This window comes from Gavia stellata, chromosome 17 (assembly GCF_030936135.1).
Source record: "Gavia stellata isolate bGavSte3 chromosome 17, bGavSte3.hap2, whole genome shotgun sequence".
Taxonomy (NCBI): domain Eukaryota; kingdom Metazoa; phylum Chordata; class Aves; order Gaviiformes; family Gaviidae; genus Gavia; species Gavia stellata.
The window spans coordinates 9,686,728-9,711,264 of NC_082610.1; the positions used below are offsets into that span (position 1 = coordinate 9,686,728).

The 24,537-nt window shown below is 36.3% G+C and overlaps 1 protein-coding gene across 1 annotated transcript in view; it reads right to left on the bottom strand.

Annotated features, from left to right (window-relative positions):
• Positions 1–24,537, bottom strand: part of CSTF3 (cleavage stimulation factor subunit 3) — a 52,377-nt gene that overhangs the window by 18,319 nt on the left and 9,521 nt on the right. Inside the window, exons 2-3 of the mRNA XM_059826010.1 lie at positions 24,158–24,259; positions 23,933–24,028 (exon numbers count right to left, since the gene is read on the bottom strand). Coding sequence (XP_059681993.1) covers positions 23,933–24,028; positions 24,158–24,259 — 198 coding nt within the window. The remainder of the gene's footprint in view (positions 1–23,932; positions 24,029–24,157; positions 24,260–24,537) is intronic.

Here is a 24,537-nt window from a genome sequence, read left to right on the forward strand (position 1 = left end):
CTGGACCCTTGTGTCTGTACTGCTTTCAAACTGGAGCAATATCCTGCCCTGGTCGAAATGATTTAAAAAAATCCAGGTTTGCAGAAAGTTAAGCCTAATTACGTCTTGCACACATGATTTTTACAAAGTCTTTCTGCAAACTCTTCAGTTAAAAAATAGCTGACCAGAGAAATGACTGATTACAGAAATAACATTGCTCTGAAATAACGCTTAACTAGAACAAATCAGGAGGCGGCTTGTCCGTGCTATGGAGAACACCTCTAACCTCTGCCGTAAGAAATGGAGACCCTATATACCCTCAGGAACGGGTACGTATCCTACTGCCACTTTCTCACAGCTTTTTGTGAGAGGAGCACAATCTTTCAACCTTTAAAAAGCACTTACAATAATTGCAGGGTTGTTCAGACAGAAGTCTTCTGTGGACACAAATTAAGGAGCCTGATCCTGCCCTACTTCTAGTTGAAGGAAAATAACTTCTTATATTTTAAATTTCTCCTCCACGGTAAAGTCCAAAAAAGACATCTCCCATTTTGACGTTATCCTTTGACAGTAAGAGTAACTTCTCAGGTTTCTCAACACCTCTTAGAATATGAAGAAGAGGATTCAGCAAGAGCGCTCGGTCTATGCCTCCCACCCCCTCCAAACTCCTTTTATGCTTGGTCACTGAGTGGAAAAGAACAAATGAATCTTGGTTTGTATGTCTAGTACAAAGCACAGCTGCCTGCACTTTTCTTCCCTTGCACTTACTCAAGTTAAATCTTCAATAAGATGAGCAGAAACTTTTCTTTTTTTAAAAAAAGAGTGAATCCCCAGGGGGTAGTATAAATCCTTTTTTTGTGAAAATTAAATAAAATTAATCCATGGCTTTGCCACTGACAAAAGGCATCACCTTGTAGTTATTCAAGAACAAGACCAAAAATAATTTTTAAAAGCTCAGAATGAAAAGCTGTAAGCAGGCAGGACAAAAATGAGTGTGCCTTCCAGGCTTAGCCACGTAAAAAATGTTTTGCACATCTGCCTCGAGTTACTATGCCAAAGACAATTCCCAGCCATAGCTGACAGGGCTGTGAATGCTGCCTGCCTGCTTAGCACACCTCCCTGCCCCTTGTCACTCAAAAGCCCAATGACAACTATTACTCAGCATAAGTGACCCAGACTGACCTCAGTAATTATATACGGCATCAAGTAAATGCACAGTAATCGCACTTAATTGTTTACTAGCGCAGTTTTATTAGACCACACCACTGTCACCAAGCAACATCAAAAAGAGGGAGCATAAGGAGTACTTATCAATTAGACTACATGCACTTCCAATAACCAGAGACCTTGAAAAGTAAAATATTTTGCTAAGAAAAAAAGTTATATTCTTTATTTGCACATGTTATGACTCAAAGAACAAAATATTTTCTACAGGAATTATCAGATACATGAAAAGCTGCTGTTCACATCTGGACTTTGAGACAGTGTTATGCATTTGTTAAATCCACACAAGCAGTTTGACACTGATATCTGAAAACTCAGAAATCTTGGTACCGCTGAAGTTAGGAGGTTGAAGATTGGCAGGATTTGTTAAAAATAAAGGAAAAGAAAAAGCAATACTGGCCAATGCTTACTGGGTCTCTCTCACTGGACAGTTTTTACCAAGCCCCCAGAGCCAGAGGGAAGAGCAGCTGTTTCTCCTGCAGGAATTTGTTTCTATTTCTTGGTTCACACTCCCAAGCAAACACCCTGGCACAGGGACACCCCAGGGATGGGGGAAGCCCATCATCAGAGAGAGCACACGCTGCCTCCAGGACTCACTGTCACACATTTCTGTCACATTTCTTGTTTTTCCTACTACAGACACAGGAACAGGCAGTGATGAGACATGGACAAGCATTAAAGGATTGACATTAATACTGTATTTTTGTCCTTAAAGACAAACGTAACAAAGTTAACTATGTATCTTTACAATAGATTATCCAATTTCTAATGCTGCCTGTATTCCTATTGCAATTGCTTTAATTCAAGAGGCAGGCATTACCCTCATGGAGGCTAACATATAGGAGTGTATCCACCATGAATCCACCACCTACAGAATGAGCTTAGGCGTATTGTTGTTCTAAGGTAAAAGTGGTATATATGAATATCTCCCCTCCATCCTTGAAGACTACACAAAGACCTCCTAGTCTGATCAGTTATACATGGACACTCCTGTGGTAAAACACATCTGACCTCGCCTCCCTCTGCCTGTGACAATGAGAAATTCCACCTGTTTTATGGAAAGAGTAACTTCAAATTTGATGCTCCAATAGGAAATTTAAGTCACTACTGTGTAAGTTTTGTACAAAAGATGGATTTTTAATAACAGGGTGAAATTTCTTCCCAGAATACACAACATGCTTCCCAATAACGAGCTTCACAAACATTCAAGAACAAAAATTTAATCCGTAAATTACATCGCAGTCCACCCTTCTTAAGAGACTTATTAAAACACATATGTATCATTTAAGATTATGCAAAGCAAGTGATTTTATTCATCTAGAGACTTAAGACTACTTGTAGTTGTCTGGAAACACAGAACACAAACCTAAAAAATTTCCTTGTTTTATTTTAACCTTTTCAGTGTTTCTTGGTTTTGACCAAGCTCCTAAGAAAGGAAGGTCAGCACATGGTACTTAAGGATCTGCATGACTTTCTGCCACGAGTCTCATTTCCTTCTTCTGGGCCTCATCTATTTCTATATTCCCAATTCCCTCTCCTTTTTCAATGGTTATCTTCCAAAGAAAAAAAAAAAATTCTCTCAATCTAATGTTTCCTTATCCTCTGCCTCCAGCTCTCCACTTGGTAAGGTAGATCCTCTTGCCCTTTCCCCTCCCCACCGCCCCTGCACTGCTCTCCAACATTTTTTTGGAACTTTTTTTGGAAGAGGGACCTGGAGAGAAACACCACATGCCACTGGCAGACTGCACCAGCTGATGAGGGACAGGCTGGGAGAGGAGAAAACACCACAGCAGCACCGGCGTTACCTTTCCGAGGATTTAGTTCATAGGGACTGCTATTTTTAGAACTACTGTTTCCTAAAATCTGGTTTCATTATAAACACTACCAACATTTTTCATGTTTTTTTAAAAAAACGTACACAACATATGTTTCACAGTACAAAATTACAACCAGAGCATACGTGTATGTATTTGGAAGTATTGCTTTTGTTTATTAACTGAAGGGAGCTCACTGTTAAAGACCTATATTCATTCACACAGTTAGATGACTAGGTATTAGGTAATTAAAAAGTTAGCATTTTAAAAAGAAAATAAGACTACATAAAATTTATCATCACTGAATCCATTTATGTTGACCATTTGCCCCCCCCCCCTTTTTTTTTTTTTACATCTTGATTGTTAGGGTGAAATAATCAACTACCCACTGTCAAGTCCAGTGGGATGTAATTTGGGTCTCTACTAATACAGAGCTGTAGGTGTAATAAACACATTCACATTTCTCTGCCTGTTTCCAAAAGATAAATTAGGGCTGGCTGGAGAGATGTTCACACTAATTTGCAGAATAAATACTGCTTGGACCACAGCAGTTCAAACTTCTCAGACCGCCTCAAAGAAGCATAATCTTTGAGAGGATGAAGAAAGCACAACATGCTAATTCATTCTTGTATCTTTAGCACATTCAGCCTTTTGCTATTTGCTAAGGCTTTCAGTCAGTGACTAATTGCATGAGCACTTAACATGACAAACTCATTTTCCTACAGGTCAAATAACAGCAATTACCTTTGCAAACAGCAAACCACGCTCTGCTCAAGTACATGAAATGCAGGTGAAATGCAGGACTAACATTGCACTCGCATGTGGTCATTAACCCAAGGAGGCTGGATTATAACTGCCTAGACAAATGGATGTAAAACTTGTCTTATGTATGCTGAACAAAGCACATATTTCATTTGTGCAAGATTTTCCAAGGCTTAACCAATGAAATCCTTTATTTAAAAACATTAGCATATAATTGCAGATGTAATTCCTGTAATATATATTTTTACTACAATTTGTACCAGATAAGGATTGAATGATTTGGTATTTCTGCAGTCTTCATTTGGAGTTTTAATATTCCTTGTGAAAATACAGCTTTTATCTTGCTATTAGTAAAGACTGCAACGAAGAGATACAGTACACCAAGTACGGGAAAACTCATTTTCTCAAAATGTAGTAAGATGACATTCTAAGTATTTTCATCCAGTATGGTGTAATTTTTCACATTCACATGGTTATGTGTCTCAATTTCGAAGTCTGCCATACAATGGGATTTGAAAAGTTCCTTAAAATTATTCTAAATGAAATGCCTCCAATTACTATTACATGTATTATTTCCAAAGCTTCCACAACTATGGCATTACATACAAAATTAAAAATTATGTTGTTTCCACTAGATATATCATCACTTGAAAAACAGTCTCCTCACAGGATGCTGTCACAACTGCCATATAGATGGCTACAACGTAGAGCCAAAAAAGCGCACCATTTTGCAGTCTGCTTCCTGATCACAACCATCTTTTAGGTTTGACAGTTGTTTCCTGATTAACGGAATAGTGGCCAATCATGTAGACTATCATGTATTTGTATTTATATTTAGATATACTTTGAATTTGCTCACAGTATTTAAGAATAAAGCAACTTTTCAGTAACTAAGACTATTGTTTATGCTAATGAACAGGACCTGTAATTCCGCAAACCCAATTACCAGTTAATATCCTACACATATAAATATGACAACAGGCACTTACTGGGCAGCTAGTGAAAAATGTTAACTTTCTATTGCAAAATTCTCAGTCATGTCACCATTTTCTGGTGAAGACAAAAAAACCAGCAAAAGGCAGTTCTGTCTACAGGAAAACTGACCATTAGTAAATGAAGGGCAGCATTTTTCATAAGGAGCCAAGCTGCAGTGGGAGATTGGGACAGGACAGTGGCAGAGCTAGAGAGAGCTGCTGCATGAATAGCCAGTAAGATGCAAGGTTGCTCCTCACTCTCTTATTTCTTCAAAATTGTCATTACAGCCTCATGACCCCAAGCCTTTAATAGCCTTCAGGAACAACTAACCAAAGCACATTAGGTTAACACACCCTACCAACCTTTCTCCTCTCAGAGGCAGCAGCCTAGAGGGATCTCTACATGAACATCTCCACCATCTGACTAACTGTAAAAAAAAAGAAGATTTGAAAAGACTATTTCCAAAACTGTGAGCATAAACCTAGATTTATCTGGGACAAATCTAGTTTGGGAAAGGGAGGAAGCCAGCTGTGCCTGCCCAGGGGTGGTGAGGGAGCAGCTCAGAGCAGAAGTCTTTTCAGAAAAGAGTGCAAATGAAGAAACTGTGAAATGCTACTCTGAAGACAGATACGCCCAGCTTGAATGAAGTTAAATCATTCTTAATTAAAAAAACCTACCTAAACAATTAAAAAAAATCTGCAAGTGGAAGATGCCTTTTTGTTTAATCTGTTAGACTAAAAAACCCAATACCTTTAATTTTCAGATGCATCAGGAAAGAACTTAATCCAGAAGAATACATGAATATAATATCCTTAGGTATCAGCAAACTGTCTGCATTCTAGAAGTGCAGTAATACACGGACTGAGAATCTGGACAACCTTGCTGAACAAACTTAGAGTAAACGGATTGATCTAGGAGTGAATAAAGATTAAAGCATCGCAGTAAAGAAACTTAACTTTGCTACTAATATAGTTCAGAATATTAAAGAATTATCTAGCCCACTTAATTCCTAAATATCTACTCCAGTGTAAAGAAGAACAAGGACTTCATTAAGAAATAAGAGATCAGAGATGGAGTTACTGAAAAATAGCTGCTGTGCATTAATTTACACCTTAGTGAAATTTGAATTAATTTCCACATCCAGACAAACCTTTAAGACTAGCATCTGCCTCTACTTCCCTACAGAAAATGTTGGCCTCTTGGTCCTGCAGTGAGGTACTTTATTCATGTTAATACTTTGAAAAGCAAGCATAAATTTCAGGCACCACTATCAAGACATTAGCCAGAGACTGTACGGAGAAATATTTCTTTATAGGAAGCCTTAAAAAAAAGTTTTGTGATGACAAAACTGTTAAATGATTTTTCTAGTTGGAGAATGGTACTGAATTGCAATCACTGATTCACTCACTATCTCATTTATTTCTGACATCACATATACTTCTCCTTTTTCCTTCTTTGTTTTCAATCTGGATTATAAAAAAGAAGCAGCAATTTCTCAAAGTTATTTCCTCTTTCTTCCCATCTATTTCATTCTGCTGCTATCGCCTCTCATTTTGCTTGTTTGGGCATTTTACTTTCCTTTACATTACTTTTCCTTTCCAGAACATACTTTAAAAAATAAACTCAGATTTGCAGTTATGTTTAGACACCAAACCCACCTCATGTTATTACTTGCACTGCTGTTTTCCTTCCTGACAAACTGAGTCCCATTATTGCAAATACCTCTTGTGGATTAGTATAATTCAAGTAAAGCTGCGGAAACAGTGCTTTTCAAGCACACTCCGTGCTGTTCAAGAAAAAAGACATCATCAGTTATCTGTTACTTCACCGCCCTATGGATCTGACATTTAAAAATTGCCTAGAAATTGGGGGTAAAGTAGAGAGTTGCTGCATCTCTAAGTTTTGTTTACCTGCGAGTACCGCCCCAGTCTACTGAACTGACTGTTCTTTGCTGTATTTGGTAAAGCTCACATGTATGTAGTTCATATATATATGTACTGCTAGCTTTTCTTGCTTGTTCTATTTCCTCACTCTCTGTGCAAAAAGATTAAGTTTCCTCTACAAATGTTTTATGACACCTGTCCCCAACAGCACTTGATATTAGGTACATCATCAATAGTTATGCTTTCCCCCACAAACCACTTCTCATATATCTGCTCTTTACTTAAACATAAGCGGTTCTTACATGCCAATTTAAAAACAATAGATCTTAAGACCTCTTTAATAAGCACCTTCTGTTTGTGGTCATGCCATGTTTAGTAGATGGCAACAAGTATATCCTGGTTAGAGAAAGACAGGACTCATTATCACTAGTTACTTTTAAATTTTTTTTTTATAGAAATTTTGATCCATTCCTTCCTGTTTAGTCGATTTTGCTCCCATATTATCTTCTGCTCACTTTTTGCATCTAACAGCTTCGCACAGTCATTCTGAGATACCAGTCCTTACCCACTGATTTCACCTGAACAGCACCATCCAACTTCACACTCCACGTTCTAAAATGCGCCTGTAAAACTCCAGCAGCCTCCCGACATGCACATACAACTACAAGCACCAAAACCTCCTACCTAACATCAGCAAGATGTTTTTCATACTCCTTGCTCAGCACTATTCAAGAAAATGAGAACTTGTCTTAGGTGTTTAGGTCTTGCCACGGACAAGCATATTTTTTGTAGCAGTGTCTAGCTTTATGCTTAGAATTGGGAAGTACGAGCTACCTACTCCAATCTTTTTTCCAAATAACGGGCAACAATCCAGTGTTCTTTGCTCCTTTGGTATTTATTGCATGACACATCTTTATCTGTGGTACCCATTCTTTAGTATCTTCTCCAAATCAGGAAAATCATTACCTTTTTGATTAAGGCAATTTGCCCATTACCAAATTTAATGTAGTATTAATTGTATGCAGTAACTTACAAATGCTAAGCATCCTTCTATTTTCCACTCCTTTCTAGCCAGATTCAATTCATACCTAGAATCTCAATTTGTCTGCAAATCTCATTTTAATAAAAAGTCAATTTTCAGCATGCCTTGTGGCTTGTAATTTCCTCTTCAATCTCACACTCACTTTAAGCCACTGCAGAAAACATCACCCCACATTCACACCCCTGCAAACTACCTTGCTTCCTTCCCGACTTACGCATTTTAGCTCTTCCTATGTACTTCAGTTCACTTCTGCTTCTCATTCCTGTTTCTCAATGTCTTGTGTATTTTACAGAAGCAGTGGGAAATTTTAAAAAGTGTTTCAGATGGCTAACATTACCAGATCTACTTATATCCTTTGCAGTTATTAGGAAGTATGCCATTTCACAAAGAAGCAGTGCTTTTTCACCTAGAATTAATCTTATATTGGTTTAACTCTCAGAGGAACAAATTTATAAGACTCAAAAGCAGATATAGCACCCATGGACTGCAAGATAATCTGTTAACATGACAAAATGCAATGAGATAAATTAAAGACTTGCTGTCTTATTTATGGGCCACATCATCGAAGTTAAAAAGTAAAATTAAGAGGGAAGCATAAAAGCAAGGTATTTGGCCCATCTCCCTGGGCTAGAGATCTCCAATTTGTAAACTCAGATAAATTGCACCAGTTATTTACCTCAACCGCATATCACAAGAAAACAGGAGGGGCAATGGAATTGGACATATGCGCTCCTCTACTGCTATTTTCAGCTGATTTAGTAAAATAATAGGCACCAGTATCTTACACAAGGTTGCCAAACTAAGGAGCATAGATACATTGCAGTCTGCCATCACCACTAGAGCAAGGCACTAACCCCATAACCCAAGCTAAAAACTCCTTGCAATACGAAGACCTTAAAAACAAGGCAGGGATCAGACCGCTGCAACAGACTGCGTATCATAAGGGGTACGTGAGGTATCACTACCTAGAAAAAACAAAAGCCAATTGTTTCATTATGCAGATCTCACACCTTAAAATGCTCTAAAATCTAACTTAAGACCCTTAATTTAAAATTGTGTAGTTGTTTTGACTTTTATCAGAAATCAGTGTTCATTACAGTAACATACAGCTCATTAAAAAAATCATTCCTCCTTTTATTTTAGTATCCTCAAAATATCTCAGAGAAAATAAGAAAGCAAAATTTGTAAGAAAGTGATGATTTTCTGTGTAATTTGATGATATAGCTGGGGAAAATGGGACATTTTAGCGGGCATTAAGTTCCCCATTAGGTTTATAGTTTGATGACTTCTCACTACACTCATTGTGTGCCTACAGTTTTGATAGATTCTTTTCACATATGCTTGCATAAAAGTGCAGAAAAAGATAAGTTTGATAACCATAATTGTTTCACACTGTAAATTGTATTTCAGAAAAAATATTTTGTAGAATAAAGTTATCAAATAATTTTTGTATGGAGGGTTTAAAGAATTCTCCATTCATTCACCAAGATTATATGTTAATAATACACCTGAACTAGCTAGAATTTCAGGGAGATCTTACTTTTTAAAGGGATCCATGAATAGCTATTTAAAAAAAGCAGCAACACATCTAGAAAGCAGCAAAGGTCCCTTAAACAGTCTCCACACTGACTTAGCAGAAAGGGCTAATAGTCCAAATGAAGAAATCTTAGGACCAAGAAGAACTTCTATCCTTTTGAGTGGTCAAATTCAGAGACCATGCATTAATTCCTTCCATTTTTTAGAGCGGACCTGGTCTAATAAAGGCTCTCTCCAAAATAAAAGACAGCCAAACAAGCAATTATCCTGAGAAAAACAAACACAAGTTGCTCAAAGAGAAAAAAACGGTACTAGAAGATGTAATTTGTATCATACAGCATAATCTTCTTACTGTTACAATATTAGTATAAGACTAGCTTGACCTGTCAGCAGAGGACAAATTGTTCTTAATGTTTCATCTCCACAGCTTGAATGTAAAGAGCAATTTTCCAAGAATTTGTTGCAAAAATGGCTCAAAGAATGGGTCTCAAAACCATTAGACTGGTCCTAAGTCTCCAAAGGTGCCTAGGTGCTCTAGTGTTTGACCACAGAAGACAGTTGTTTCATCACAGGAAAACAAGAATTAGAAATCTAAAAGTTAATAGTGGAGAATAATGCTCAGGCACAAGTAATTCTCTGCAACTGTGTCACAGCATCAACTTGCAGTTGACAGGATGTATACTGCATTACAAAATAAACCTTACTAAACCCAAACCAAGTGCACTTGAACTGCAATGCTACAAAACTAATATTATAAGGAAGGGATATGGGTCCTGGCTTTGCCATGGATTTCCTATGAAATCATGATGAAACATTATGTCAGTCACTTACTAAACCGGGAAAATAACCTATCTCAGAAATGTAAGATTAACGTAATGACTGAGCTGTTTTTGTTCTACAGAAATGAGATATTTCAAGTGAAGTTGAAGGAATTAGCGTGTTTTTCTAATACAGGCAGCTGCCCTAACGAAAAATCCTTCATATGTCTGTCAGAAATCAAGGAAATTCTCTACTGCTTCCTTTCTGAGAATGCATATTCTTAATCGTAGTTGCTGAAAAGTCTCATCTATAATGATAAAAAAGGAAAGACTGTATTTTAAAATTCGATTACAGAATTAAACATCCAGATTTCTGTCTTTTGTCAATGAAAACAAAATTCACTATAAAAGTAGCATTCAGTGGTAAGAATTAGTAGCTTCCTTCAACATAGGAGTTTTAGTGCAGGGTCTTCTCAATATCTAGTTACCAAGTCTGGACTGATCACAAACAGCCTCATCCAAAACCACAGGAACAATGCAAATCTTTTCGGTCAAAGACTTGATCCAAAAACATTTAAGTGGATAGACTCTGCACAACTGTTCTGGGACCTCAGAATACTTGAATTTGAGTGTAATTACAATCCCAGATAATCAGATTGCTTAGTACATTACAAAACAGGTTTCTAGAATTTTTAAATGCTATACTGCTTTTCCCACTTAAACACTGCACAAGTACAGTTTTCAAGTGGCTTCCTCTTCTCCCTCCCTTTGAAACTTCAGCTTGGTGCCTTCAAAGGTTAAAGCCTGCTGGGCTTCGTCTATGGGAATAGTCCCACTATTCATAAAACACAATAAAGACAAAAATATACGTACAGCTACTTTTAAATCTATATGAGTTGATATTAGTGCTTAGATAACTTACTAAGCTACCTTACACTTGAATAATTGGCTACATAGAGATGCACTGAAGTTGGAAAATAAAAATACAGATTACACATTCCCATGCTTTAGAAATTAAAGCTACATAGGTGACATTTCTACTGAAAGGGGAAGAGGGCTAGCTCTACACTGTCTTTAATTTTACAAGTCAATTCAAAGTAACTTACACCTTATGTGAAGTTGGTTTGTGGGTTTTTTTTAACACTCCTTGCGATTAGAATTGTAAGATTAAAAACCTATTTAAGTCAGCTGTACTTTTCTAAGACAAAAGACTCGTAAAGATAATTGTCTTTACAAGTTCATTATGTTGTTCCTATCTGAAATTCATCAGTGTCGGATTAGCAGGGAGAACAGCTGCTCCGACTTCAGATTTCAATACAAAAAACCATCATGTGCTAACATTCATTCCACATGCATCTAGGTAGGTGCATTTACAGTTTATTTTACGTCTTATAAGATGAAATGCAAAAGCCCCTCATAAAAGCCGTACAGAAACTCATAGACCATGAAGCCTAGCAAGAGAGAGAGATGGAATACAACTGACATCCCAGTTTCCTCCCACCTCAGTATATAAAGAATACCAGAAGTTACAGTCAAGTACTTAAGCTAAAGACTCTGTTTTTGGAGTAATGAAAGGACACTGGCACAGGGAAACCTCTAGACTTGCCAAAGAAAGGTTAGCCCTGACCCATAAGCTAGAAAGAAAACCCTTACTAACCAGAAATAGAATTGCTACTTTTATGTACACCTGTACAGAATAAATAAATACAGCTGGTAGTTCTGCCCCCCTTGCTAGAGGGCACTCTGAATAATTAGTTTCTTTTCAGTAAAGCACTGTTTGATACTAATCATCTCATTTCTTTGTTGCTTTTCACAGTGAAAAATGAGTTTGCTTCTACACCCTGACACCAACAAATGGTAGAATATAGACATATTCTAGGAAACTGCTGTTTGAGACAGCAGAGATCCAGTCAGTTTGATACTTCTCCCTACCCCTCAAACTGAGCATTTTGTGGCTTTTCTGCTATAACTGATGATTCAGAAAGCCTGAGGAGTGTTCTAAAACTTTCTGTAAAAAAGAGCCTCTTCAGTAGATGGACAGCAGGTAATTATTTGATTCGGACTGTGAGGACTTCAACTGCTAGAATAGAAGCATTGTTATGTAGACAAAGACTGGGCAGAAAAATACAAAATACTTTCAGATAGCATTTGCATTAAAGAATGTTGCAAAATGCCTGCCAGCTTCAAGCACTGCATTAAAAAAATATAGTATGTAGGCTCTCAGCTGATTTCTTGCATCTAATTTGCACAGAAGCACACAAGGGATCTTGGAAATACTAAGATAGTTCTCGTTTGTTGTATTTGGCTGCTTTATGCTAGGATGCCAAGAGCAGTACTTGGTCTGATGTAAAAACACCAAGCACACAATACTACTAAACCACCATCTGTAAAAGCAACATGTAACTAACACAATAGCTTTACTGATAATCTCTATCACTGGCAGAAAATATTTGGTTAAGTATAAAACAGAGAACTGCTATGGTAACATAACATAAACTACCTAAATTGAGAAGATGCAGCTCACAGCAAGGTTCTCAAGAAAAGGCGTGAATCCCCCCACATTCAAACCTTAGCCTAGTGTTGGAAGACGATGGTGCTTGACTCATTTTTGGTGTACGTCATCATGGTGACGCAGTGTACTTAGAAGTCCAGTCTGAAGATTTAGCAACATGGTGAAGCATCACTACAAAACCTCTGTGATTTACTGAATCAGCCAGCACTTGAGCAAACAACTAACCCTGAATATAGACAATAGCAGAAAACTCTGTTCACGCAGGTGAAAAGGATCATAGCCTAGACAGCTTTTAGCAACAGTGCCAGCCTGGGAGAAAGGCAAAACACAGATAACACTACTGAGTTGAAGTAGTTAGTGCAACTTAACAGTTGGTCAAGATTTTTATGTGTTGGAGGCACAGAAGTACACTTTAAGAGCAACAAAAAATGTTTGACTATGAAGCTTTTGCAGAAATGACAGACTGCTGTAAGTCTGCCATGCAGGCTAACGATAACACCTCATCAGTGCAGTGTCTTCATTTGATTCAGACCAAAGATCAAGAAGAATTATCAAACTTAATTAATTAGAAACACCTGCATTTTTCTCATTAGTAAACTAAAAACCCCACAGATTAACCTTACTTTTAGAATTTCTGCAAATGGGAAAAAAAAAAAAATCACAAAACTTTTCTGGGGAACACCAGTAGAACGACAAATAAACACATAACATCTAACTTTGTGGGGTTTTTTTGTAAATAAGTGAGATTTCTTATACAATAGGGTTTTTTTAACAGCTAAGACTAGTAGCAGTAACAATAGAAACTTTGTGGCATTATGAAAAGAGAAACTTACCTCCATCTGCTTAGTGCCAGAAAAATATGCCTACTGAATTAGTCTGTCAGCTAATTTTAAAATTCCATAGTACTTCCCTTTTAATACTCATCTTTAACACACACACACACAAAAGCATATGGGATATAATTTTTAAATATCAACCTTAAATTGAATTTACAAAAAAAGGTGTGAATTATGTTTAGTCACATCTTATGTGGAAAACTTAACGTTTTATCCTTTAACAGTAAATTGTACAGTTTCCTGCTCAGCCTTACCAGCACTGAGATTTTTATCAAGGGCAAATACTGCGGAATATTCTGAGGTTTTAAACACCTACTTCTACTGCCCATCCTGCTCAAGTACTACTGTGCAGAATTTCAGTTAACAAATATATTGGTAACATTTCCCTGAGGAATGCTAGCTAGCAGGCAACAATAATTGGCAAGTAACATATACTTACCAGGGCAGCAATTCCTTTTTTTAGGGGGTGAGGTAGGGCTGGGGACACTGCTCTATATTAAACATTTTAGCTTGCATCCACAGCATTTTTTCCAGGTGACTTGCAATCAAGAAGTCATGTGTTGGTGACTATTTTAGAGTGCATTTTTATAAATAAAACCTTAAGTAGCTAGTAGGGGTGTTAAGAGCACCTATTTGTCCTTAAGATTCATCCCAGTATATTTAAGACCAGTCCATTTGAAACTTTACATTCTTCATTACAAATGAACTGTGCTTTCTTTCAGTTACTTTTTATATAATGATCAGTCATCATCACCACGGAGTAAACATTTCTAGCACAATTTTACAGGAGACAGAATTTACAATTCCCAAAGCCACAGTCAGTCAGTACTAGAATGATGAAATTCCCCTAGTGAAATTAAAACCACTAGACTAAGGCTCTTGGTGTAAGGTTTACCATTCTAATTTAGTATGAAGGAAATGCTTCCTCCCATATGAACTTGTCAGCACTACCAGGTTATGCAGGTAGACTTTCAAAACATACTGTTTGTACTAAAACTATTACTGCAAGGTCTACGGAAAATCTGGGGAGAGGGGCCAATTGACATAGCCAAGGGAAGGAAAGCTGCAAGCTAAACTTCCACCAGCAAGATGTGTTACAAAAGCAATTTTCTGTAAACTTTATTCACTGTCACTTATCTTCAACTTATATTAATTGCATGTTAGTAAAAGTGCGTAACACCTTCAAATAGACAAAAGCCTACATGTATTAAATTACCATCATTCTATTCTCCACAATAGTAACATCAATGAATGGGCTTCTTACACCTCAAACTCAAGTATATGCGATACAGTACAAAAGAGTAAGCTGTAGAGATTAACTAAACCAAATTTCAGGAAAAGTTTAAACGAAATTCAATTCAGATCTGTTCCTACAACATACTGCATATCATAGGCTGCTAAATGAGTTTATGTGCTTTACAAATGCAGTAACATTACAATCTCACCAGCAGCCATGCAGTTGCATAAGCATAATAAAGAGATATTAAGAGCACCAGATTTCTTCTGCAATAATTAGGATGTAAAAAGGTTTGTCATGGGATTAGTTTTGGATTTTTTTTTGTAAAAACAAAATCGGGAAAGTTACAGAAAGGCGGAAAAAAGGTACAAATATTATTTAATTACTAGGGAATCTGCCCCCCCCTTCTGCGCCATCAAAAATTATAAGTAGAATCATGTTTCTTAAATTCAAAGAACATGTCTGAACCATCCAAAGACAGCTTCTTGATAAGGACTCCTGGGACCTCTTTGTCATCTGAGAGATGAATTGCAAGGGCACATTGAAAGATATGGCCCACAGGAATACCTGATAAGAGTCCACAATTCTTACAGCAAATACACTTCTAATTCCACCCATGAAAACACACAAAAATAATCTTTTGATGAATAGGGAGGAACAGCAAGAAGGCAGGCCAATACGGGGTTCAAGACAACGAAAGGAAAGCAGGAAATCTTGCTCTGTTTTTCTCATCATTTAGACACTGCATCAAGTCATGTTTTTGCACTCAGACTGAAGCTGTATATAATATAAAAAAATTCCATTCGTTGTTATTCTAAATATATTCCACTTCAAGATTACGCACAAGTTATTTTTTTGACTACCTATAAACTTTTAAGTAATCTAAGTTACCTGAGACAATTTGCACTGATATGCTCATACACTCAGACTTCTACTTAGTATGATTTTGAAAGAACATTAATTATGCTGTGTGACCTTATTACATAAACATGTATATAAACATCAATGACCATGTATACATATACATAATTTGAGAGATTCCTGAGGAATCCACAGGCATGGAACCTACAGCATGTTTTCATTTAACCATAAAAACTACAATAATCAAAATTTTGTCAGTGAATTCTAAATAGTGCATTTGATTGTTGCTTTATCTTACTGTCTAACTGTGGAAATACTAAGTACAATTTTTTTTTTTACTTTTGATCCATCACTTGCTTAAGTAATACATACATGTGTGTACATATTGGGGAACAAGCCCTTAACAGAAGCTGCAGGGATGCGGAATTTGACAGAAGTCAAATACAACATTCATCTCCTTCCCTTCATACAGCCTGAAAGCAGATTTGAGATGAATGGTATCAGTATTAAAATAGGACAAGTCACTTTGTAGTTCAAATTCCAATTTGAAACTATTTTGAGAATATGCTCAACCAGCTCCTAAATTAAGGGAGAACTTAACTGGAAGTTGTACCAGCACCCATACATACACTATAGAATAGCCCACAGTGTTATACATTTTATTTCTCCAAGCAGAAGAAATAAACAGAAGATGTAGGAGGCAGGGGGTAACTTTTTGTTCTTTCACAAGGTATCTTCCCCTTTCCTAAGGAAAACAAAACAAAGACCCAGCTGCAACTGAGTTGCCTTTTTTCCTAACTGGTCACACTATGAACATTTCAAACATACTTAGTTTCACACATAAATGTAGGCCCACTGAGCACAACGAAGTTAGCTCACATGCTAACTTCACCATGTCTGTTTTATCTACAGTACAGCACATACATAACTACGTACCCGCTGCCTCATTTTTGTAAATCTAACCCATTTTAATCTGAGTAGAGAGTTTATTTTTATCTTGTTTAAACAGTAAGAACAGTGTTTGAAAATCTATACTTCCAGGAGAGATGATACCTGAAGGAAGTTGATGGCTTTGCTGCAGTTTGGACATCAAAAATACTATATCAAACAACTAGGCATCATTTTGCAAGTTATCTTTCTAGTCTAAATGCATGACTTGCAAAGTATTTTTTAAAATGTATTTGATATTCATTTTCACATAAACCAATATGGAAATCTCAGCCTGTTTATAGTAAGAATTTGTTCTGCTATGGTCATGGGTTAACACTTCAACGGGTGTACAGTCTTTCCAGTTTCTGGTTATTTCTTAGCCTCTGTTTCATACACTAATGCAAACCACAGGGAACTGGAAAGAGTAAGCTATCCTCATTAGAAAGCCTAAGTCTTATATAGTCACGTGACAGGAATCAAATGAGGTAAGACAGTTGACACTCCATCACATTGTTGAACTTTTCAAATCAGTTGATTCAGAGCAACAGTTTGAATTAATAAAGTCTATACAATTTAGACATACACAATAAGCTCCATTACTGTTTTGCTGAAACACAGAGCGAGCATGAAAATATGAGTAAAATCACCAAGCTTCCTCAGCATACCAACAATTCTAGCTCTCCTCCTTTTGAAGAAAGCCAAAGATGTTAACACTCTGAAAGCCTTTAGTGCAGCAGTCAGGCTACAAGACCTTTGGTGACAGGATCTACTAACAGATCAGCAATGTGTGCTCACTGGAACCTGTGAAAACTACGATTAGTACATGGACCCTGTCACATGTACAATCTGCTGCTAAGGGAATAGACCCAGAACCAGATGAAATGTTTACATTTCAGATTAGAAGTGAGTTCTATTAAACAGTCTTGTCTCAAGACGCAATAGGACTCCGCTCTGTAACAGTATTACTGAAAACCACCCACAAACTAAATTTAAAAAGAATGTCTTCCTACTTATAATGCCTATCCTTAAACGGAAACATTTCTGATACCACAGTTCCAACGAACTCTGGAAATGCTCCCATGCTTCTATGCTATGAACATTTGTCACTACCAAACTAGTTAAATCCCAATATGGATCAGATTCCAATCACCGTTAAGATCTTCTCACATGTAGTTAACTGCATGTATACAATGTGCCACAAAAAAAGTGAATGCCATCTGTGCAATGGTACGGTTATGCACCAATGCATATAATTTCTTCATACTTTTGAATTGTTTTATGCAAGAAGGGAAAAATGTCAAAGCTTACGGTATTAGGTATACAACAATTCACTGCAGAAGTCCAAAATTGTTATTGGATGTAGAACACCTGTCACATTGAAGCCATCAGTGAGAAAAAGCACACCCTAATGAGGGGAAAAAACAATGCACACTCTTAAACAAAGAACATTTGCACTAACAGGACACAGGAGTGCCAGAATGAATGGCTTGCCTTCACAGAAGTTTCCAGCTAAAAGAAGCCACTGTATTTCACCACAGCAGTGACTCTAAGCCTTTTCATAGTCTGCAAAGAGACTGCAGCAAATAAAAATCAAGCATTATTTTATGTAGTAGCACTAACAGAGAAGGTTTAACAGAAAGTGTTCTCTCAACCATAAGGCTTCTCAAAATCTGAATAAAGAGTATCAGGTAACTCAACCAGCTGACAATTGGAAGCTGGAAGAGATGTAGAAATGAATGCGAAATTATGATCATAGTTCCCTCTCTCATGCAGATGAAGATAACCGATCTGTAGCTAATACAGGGTACACAAGAAAGCTCAGTATTTTTATTTCTGGTTCTTTCAGGTTCAGACATGAGGAAGAAGCTCAAGTTTGTGTCTGACCTAACACACATATTTCCCCCTCAAAACATCCAATAGAAGGATCAGCAAATGGCTTCAACAAAAGAAAGCACACAATGAGAAAAGTTTTCACTGTCCTCTTTACATTTGAAAGTGAGACTTCAAAAGTGTTGTGAACAAGAGTTTTATATAACTAACACTTCTAATAGGGATGCTTCTGTCACCCCACACGGAAAGAATACAACAGAACAGGAAGTAGTTCATGTTTATTTATGTGAAAACAGCAACACACTATAGAAGAGGGTTCATAGTAATCTCTTCATTAGGCATCACTTCCACTTCAAAAAATTAAAATTCCTAACATATTCCCATTATATTTTTTATGCTCAAATACAGAAAACAGAATCATAAAGAAACCCACTAGTGGTGTACCATGCATCTTCTGAAACTACAAATGTCAATTACGTGGATAACTTTCTGATATTATACAACTTGTAGGACCATGGCAACTACGCAAGATGTACATGCCTGTATTTACATGTTGAGTAGAAAAGACAGGAAAGAAGTTGCATTCACTTTCTAGTGCAAGTCTACAATAATCACACAGACAGAACAACATTTATTAACAGGAATGGAACAAGTCCACACATGAGTAAGAAAAGATTATAAATAATACAGTTGTAAAAAAGATTAAAAATCTCAGACTGAGGTAGTCAAGAATGTGCAATATGGATGTTTGTACAGAGCACCTGTACAGCGGTTTCTCAAAAGCAGAAGTTTATATGAGAAATGTGGTAGACTAGCAGGGTGGGCATGGATTATAATGGGTATGTCTTCCATTAAGAAATTAACAAAGATCAGCTAGTGATATATACAGTATTTTCAGGTGGAAGTACCACTAAACAGAATCTCAGCCAAGAAGTCTATTCTACTTTGACTTCTGATCATTCCAACTTCATCCTGACAGAAGTCAGTTCCCATTTTCCCCAAGCAGAAGAATTTTGGTGGTATGTATAACAATTTTTTTCTGAACTCAGAACCAGATTAAAGTAAAACAGGGGAAGAAAATGCTTTGAAGAAACACAAACATTTTAAACAAAAACAATCATTTTTCTAAATGGTTTTATTTACATTTTTCATATACAAGTACGTTAAATGATACATTCTGACTAGTATCCACACCAGTGTGAATTACATGAATTAAAGATACTGATGTATTGCATATGATGAAATGCAAAACAGTCAACCCTAAGCTTTGGTCCCACCCTCTGAATCCTCATACAGCATCTAGTTTGTTACTGAGACATCTAAAATGTGTTCATATCAAATAAAAGTTATCTGAACAAATATATCTAGTTTCATTTCTTTAGAACAAGCAGTAACACAGGAGTCTTACTTGCAAAATTCGCAAGACAAAAAATACATATTAACAGCCAAACACTTTACACGCATGTTACTAGCCTTGTATTTATTGTTTCTAGACTTGGGGTGTTTGTCACAACTGTCTTGTGCTTATGATTTTAAAACCTTTAATTATGGCAACCTTTCAACACCTACTAACAACAGTGCAAAGTGACCAGGATATAATGCAATATACTCAACAACAAAAAAGGTAAAAAGGTGTGGTGTGAACTGGCCTGAAACATTCAGGAGAATTACAAATTGAAGTTTCCATTTAGAGCAACTGGAACTAAAAATTCTGTAGATCATTAAAAAAATGTTGCGAATACATGAACATAGTTTAATAAATATGCTTAAGAGGATTTTCAACCTGGTGATTTCTCAAAGGAAACTAGCAGAGAAAAAGGTGACAACTTCAAATGCTTGCTTCAGAACTACTGAAATATTTACAACACTAGTAAAGTAAACGTTCTTTCAAGTGCATGAAAAGCATTATCAAGTCTTTCTGTATCTAAAAGATGGTTCAAACAGTCAAAGAGACAAAGGAAATAGTAATAGACAGATGGGCCTATGCGATCATAGGGTATATTACATCAGAATTTATTTTTACATTTCTGTAGCACCTTTTAGGCAGATGCCAAAAGCACTTTAATCACTAAAGTGAGCCTCACAACAACCCTGTGAGGTAGGTAGGTATCTGTTTTAATAATGGTAAAACAGGTTAAACAACTTACCCAAGAAGACACAGCAAATCAGCAGAGCAGGCTAAAATCCAGACCATGTGATCTATGAGTTTAACATTATGGCACATGTGGGACTGAGACTTACATGCTCCTTTTTAAAAACTGTGAAAGAGGCACTGACATGTGAATTGATTCAAGTTTTCTGGAAGTAGATCTTTATGGGAAAGGTATCAAGAGAAAAATGTGCCTTAAGCAATCAGAGAAAACAAGAGTCTGAGTAAGAAGAGTGGCATTACTGTACCACTTCCTAAATTTTAGTAGATGCAGAATAGCAAGTTAACTATTTTACTTGCTAAAATACGTACCAAAATAGACTACAGTGTCTGTCAAATTCACTGAACGGAACTCTATTCTCACAAGCCTTAAGCATTCAAATGCTATGACCCAAAAACATTGTGAGCTCGAAGTTGTTTCATCCAATTCTATCATTTCTATGTCCTGCAACTGCTTCTTTGAATGTCAGAAGAAATAAGAACCAGTGTGAAAATCAAAATTTTTTGACCAATTCAAACTTTAATAGTACAGTTCCCATTAACAAACTGTCAAAGCACGCTCTTCCCAGTTAATCTCCATGTTCTACTGACTACCAAACCAGTCATAATAGATACCAGAGCATATAAATCGATGCCTGGCACATAAAATGGAAACATGAAGTATTCAGTTACTCCAGCACAGTCTGCGTATCAATAGCAGTAAGTTAGATTATACACTAAGTGCTGAGCACTGCTTTACACTATATTCCACCAGGGAACAGTCATACACAAAAAGGAAAACAGAGTCAGCGAGCTGAGCAAACACGGTCATAAAAACAAGAGGTAATCACAGCAGTAAGGTCTGCACTTAGAAGTTTCACATTACAAAATGAACTGGCATATGCAAGGAAACAGGTTTTCTTCATGTAGATTATAAATAATGATTTCTACTTGAAGATTGGAAGTGACTAAAGAACACATTCCTCAAGTTAGGCAAAGGGAAATTTAAAGCTTTCTAACAATTTCATAAAGAATACAGCTGTTAAAGGGCTAATTCCTTTTTTGTAAGGCCGTAATCATAACCCTCACCCTAGCTCATATTCCAGTAACAGATCACCACTATGTAATGATATTCAGCTCAGATTTATGTTGTTCAGAGGACAAAATTCTCTAGTGAAAGACAACCTGCCAGAAAACAACCCCCAGTTTCCTCTCCCTTTTTGTCTTTCTGTGATGCAAAGAGGAAACGTTATCATGTTAAAGAGGAAAGTGATATGCTTGTTTTGACATCAGGAAAAACACAGCTTACAGATGACTGACGATTTAGCAATTTTCAGATTTAAATACTGAGGCAGTGAAAGTGAATCAAAAACAACGCTAAACAAATATTTACCAAAGGTTTACTTTCCCAACTCAAGGATGGAAAGATGTGTACTTCTGAACTATCCAAGAGAAACTTTCTAGCACAAGATGACTACTGAGATTTCCAAGAAAAAAGCTTTTGGAAAATACCATCCCTATATTCCTTGCACATCTTAAGGCTGCAATAAAAGCAGCCTCAAAACAATTCTTCTATGTCAGGTAGCCTCCAAAAATTAATTGAAGTCTTAATTTATATTTAACCATGCTGTTAAAAGAACATTTGAGAAAACACTGCATTTTGAATTTACTCTCAGATGGGACTGTACATATGATATGCAACTTAAAACAACACTGACAACAGTGCCCAACTGTATGAATGTAACTTTTTATTTCCAGATTCCTCTCTAAAAAAATATATTTCAGCTTATAGCAATAAATGGTTATATATACTAATGTTGCTTTTTAGTTAAATCGGTCACTATGTGAGTTTTGAGAGAAGTTACTGGAACCAGGAAAGAAAAGTTGAAAATTTAAGTCATAACTGGGATTTTAAAAATTTGCCTGTTAAGATGAAAGATAAACTTCTAAAAGGTAACCTTTTATATTTCTCTCAAATATAATCCTTTTCAAGTGTAACCTCTAGCAGAACTCGACACTTCATGTTTTTCCGTTGTTTTGAATAACAGAATCATATATTCTGTTTCTTTTATACTTGAAGTGTAGTTATAGGCAGACACACACACACACACGCGTGAGCTAGTGGATCTTTATGCCAATTCTTTCCTTCTCAAATTTACCTTGTGTTACCTGGTTACCATACCTGCTGGGGAGAAGCTGATCTTCCTTCCTTGAAGAAGCACGTAAAAAATTATACCCTAGACTATTTTAAGCTTTGCCACTGTTAATGTTTCTAAATACTACTAGACCATAAATTAGTTAAAAGGTATCAATCTACAATGTAGCTTTCTGAAGTGGTCTTACTCAACTTTAAATTTGAGGCATGGGAACGAAAGGTTTTAAATAAGCACAGAAATCAGATAACTTAACATAATCAAACTAGATTAGATTCTAAAGACTAGATCCTGTAGCAAACATTTCAGGGTACAAGAGGCTAATGGATTTGGCTGCAGGGTCCCAAAAGGAGAAACATACATCTGTACATGTTAGTGCATTCACAATCTCCCAAATATGTCCAATCAGTGATATTCCAACTACTACTACAAACTACTAGAAACAAAATAGTGAAAATTCTATGATATTTAATTAGGTAATATCAAATTTAGGTTGCACTATTTTGCACTATAACATCTTACTATAAACTGCAATATAAAAATTTCTGTTAGATTCCTATGACCCCAATTTTATTTAATAATCTTAACACATTTGGATACATAATTTAATGTAAAAGATGATATAACTATACAATGCAGTTTTGGCACTCAGATTGCTGCTTAGCTATTTTCACATAAAATAAAAAAAATTGAGCTATCTTATTTCTCATCTACAGACCACAGGTCCCTACCCCTGTAGTTTAGCATGTAGAAGATCTGTCTCTTAAAAATATGCAGCTAGAAGATGCCCACAAAAATCACGTGTATTAGTATTAAATCTCAGCTACAGAAAATTAAAAAAATCTGATGATACAGTGCATTTCATGGCATGTCATTAAAGACTGTTTAAATGATCGATGCACTTAGTGGGAAGTTTTATATAGTTATGTAATCAATCCCAATTTTGTTGGGCTTTTCAGAAGCTAATGAGTTGTGCTAATGCATTTTCCTAGCATTTTCATTCCAGAAATCAGCTTCCATCCCACACCCTCCCTGAAAACACTGTTCACAGAAACATTCAATTCCCTAAGAAAGCAAAAAAATTAAAATATCCAAACATTCACAGAAAGTCATTCAAATAAGTTTGTATAAATAAAAAAAGTCCTCTAAATAAATGACACGGGAGGCAATAAATTGACACGACAAGTAAATAAAAGGCTAAAGCACTCCAATACCATTGAAACGGTTTTAATGTTGTTGCAATTCCATAATGCAACAATCATCAACTCATAAAAGACCCAATACTTTAGAATTCATTTTAATCACTCCTTCATACCTGTTTTACAAAATAAAGGCAAGGCATATTTAAAATTCCCTTCTCCCTAGATATTATGTGCCTATCTTATTTATGCTTATAAGTATAAACTTAAGCTTAAGTATAAACTTAAACTCCTATTAAATGTTATATAAGAAAAAAATGTAAAAATATTAACCTCTGCTTCAATGTACAGTTTCCAGAATCTGCCAGAACTGGGGAACTGGGCAACAAGGCGTTCATAGGTCTTCCGTGCTTTGTCTATAGGTTGATTCTAAAAATTGAAAATCAAAACAGCATTTACAATATTATGATTTATGTAAATGAATATGCTGATTTTACTCCAGAACCAAATAGTGTGAGTGGACCATAGATAAGGAAATGTAATCCTATGTCACTAAACCTGTGCCTCTCGAATGAGAATGCTCCAAGCGTCAAGGTCATATGGATTTTCTTCTAGTTTCTTTTCAGCTTTCTTCACTTTTTCTGGGACATATTCAGCAGCCTAGAAAAGTTAAAAAGAAGACATAAGAGATCACAAGTAGAGTTTGAAAAGTTCTGTCCCAGCTACAAAGTCAAGCTAACGACAACATTCTGACATTGTAACATTCCAGATCTCAGTTTTTATGCTGGCTTTACTAAATTGCAATTTTATCTGGAAAACAAGTTGTCCCAGTAAGATAATGCACCGTTACCACAAGAAGTTCTACATATTTAATGATCCAGCGAAAAGCTAGACTGAACTGACTAAATGTTTCTAAAACACTACAACAAATTTGAGTT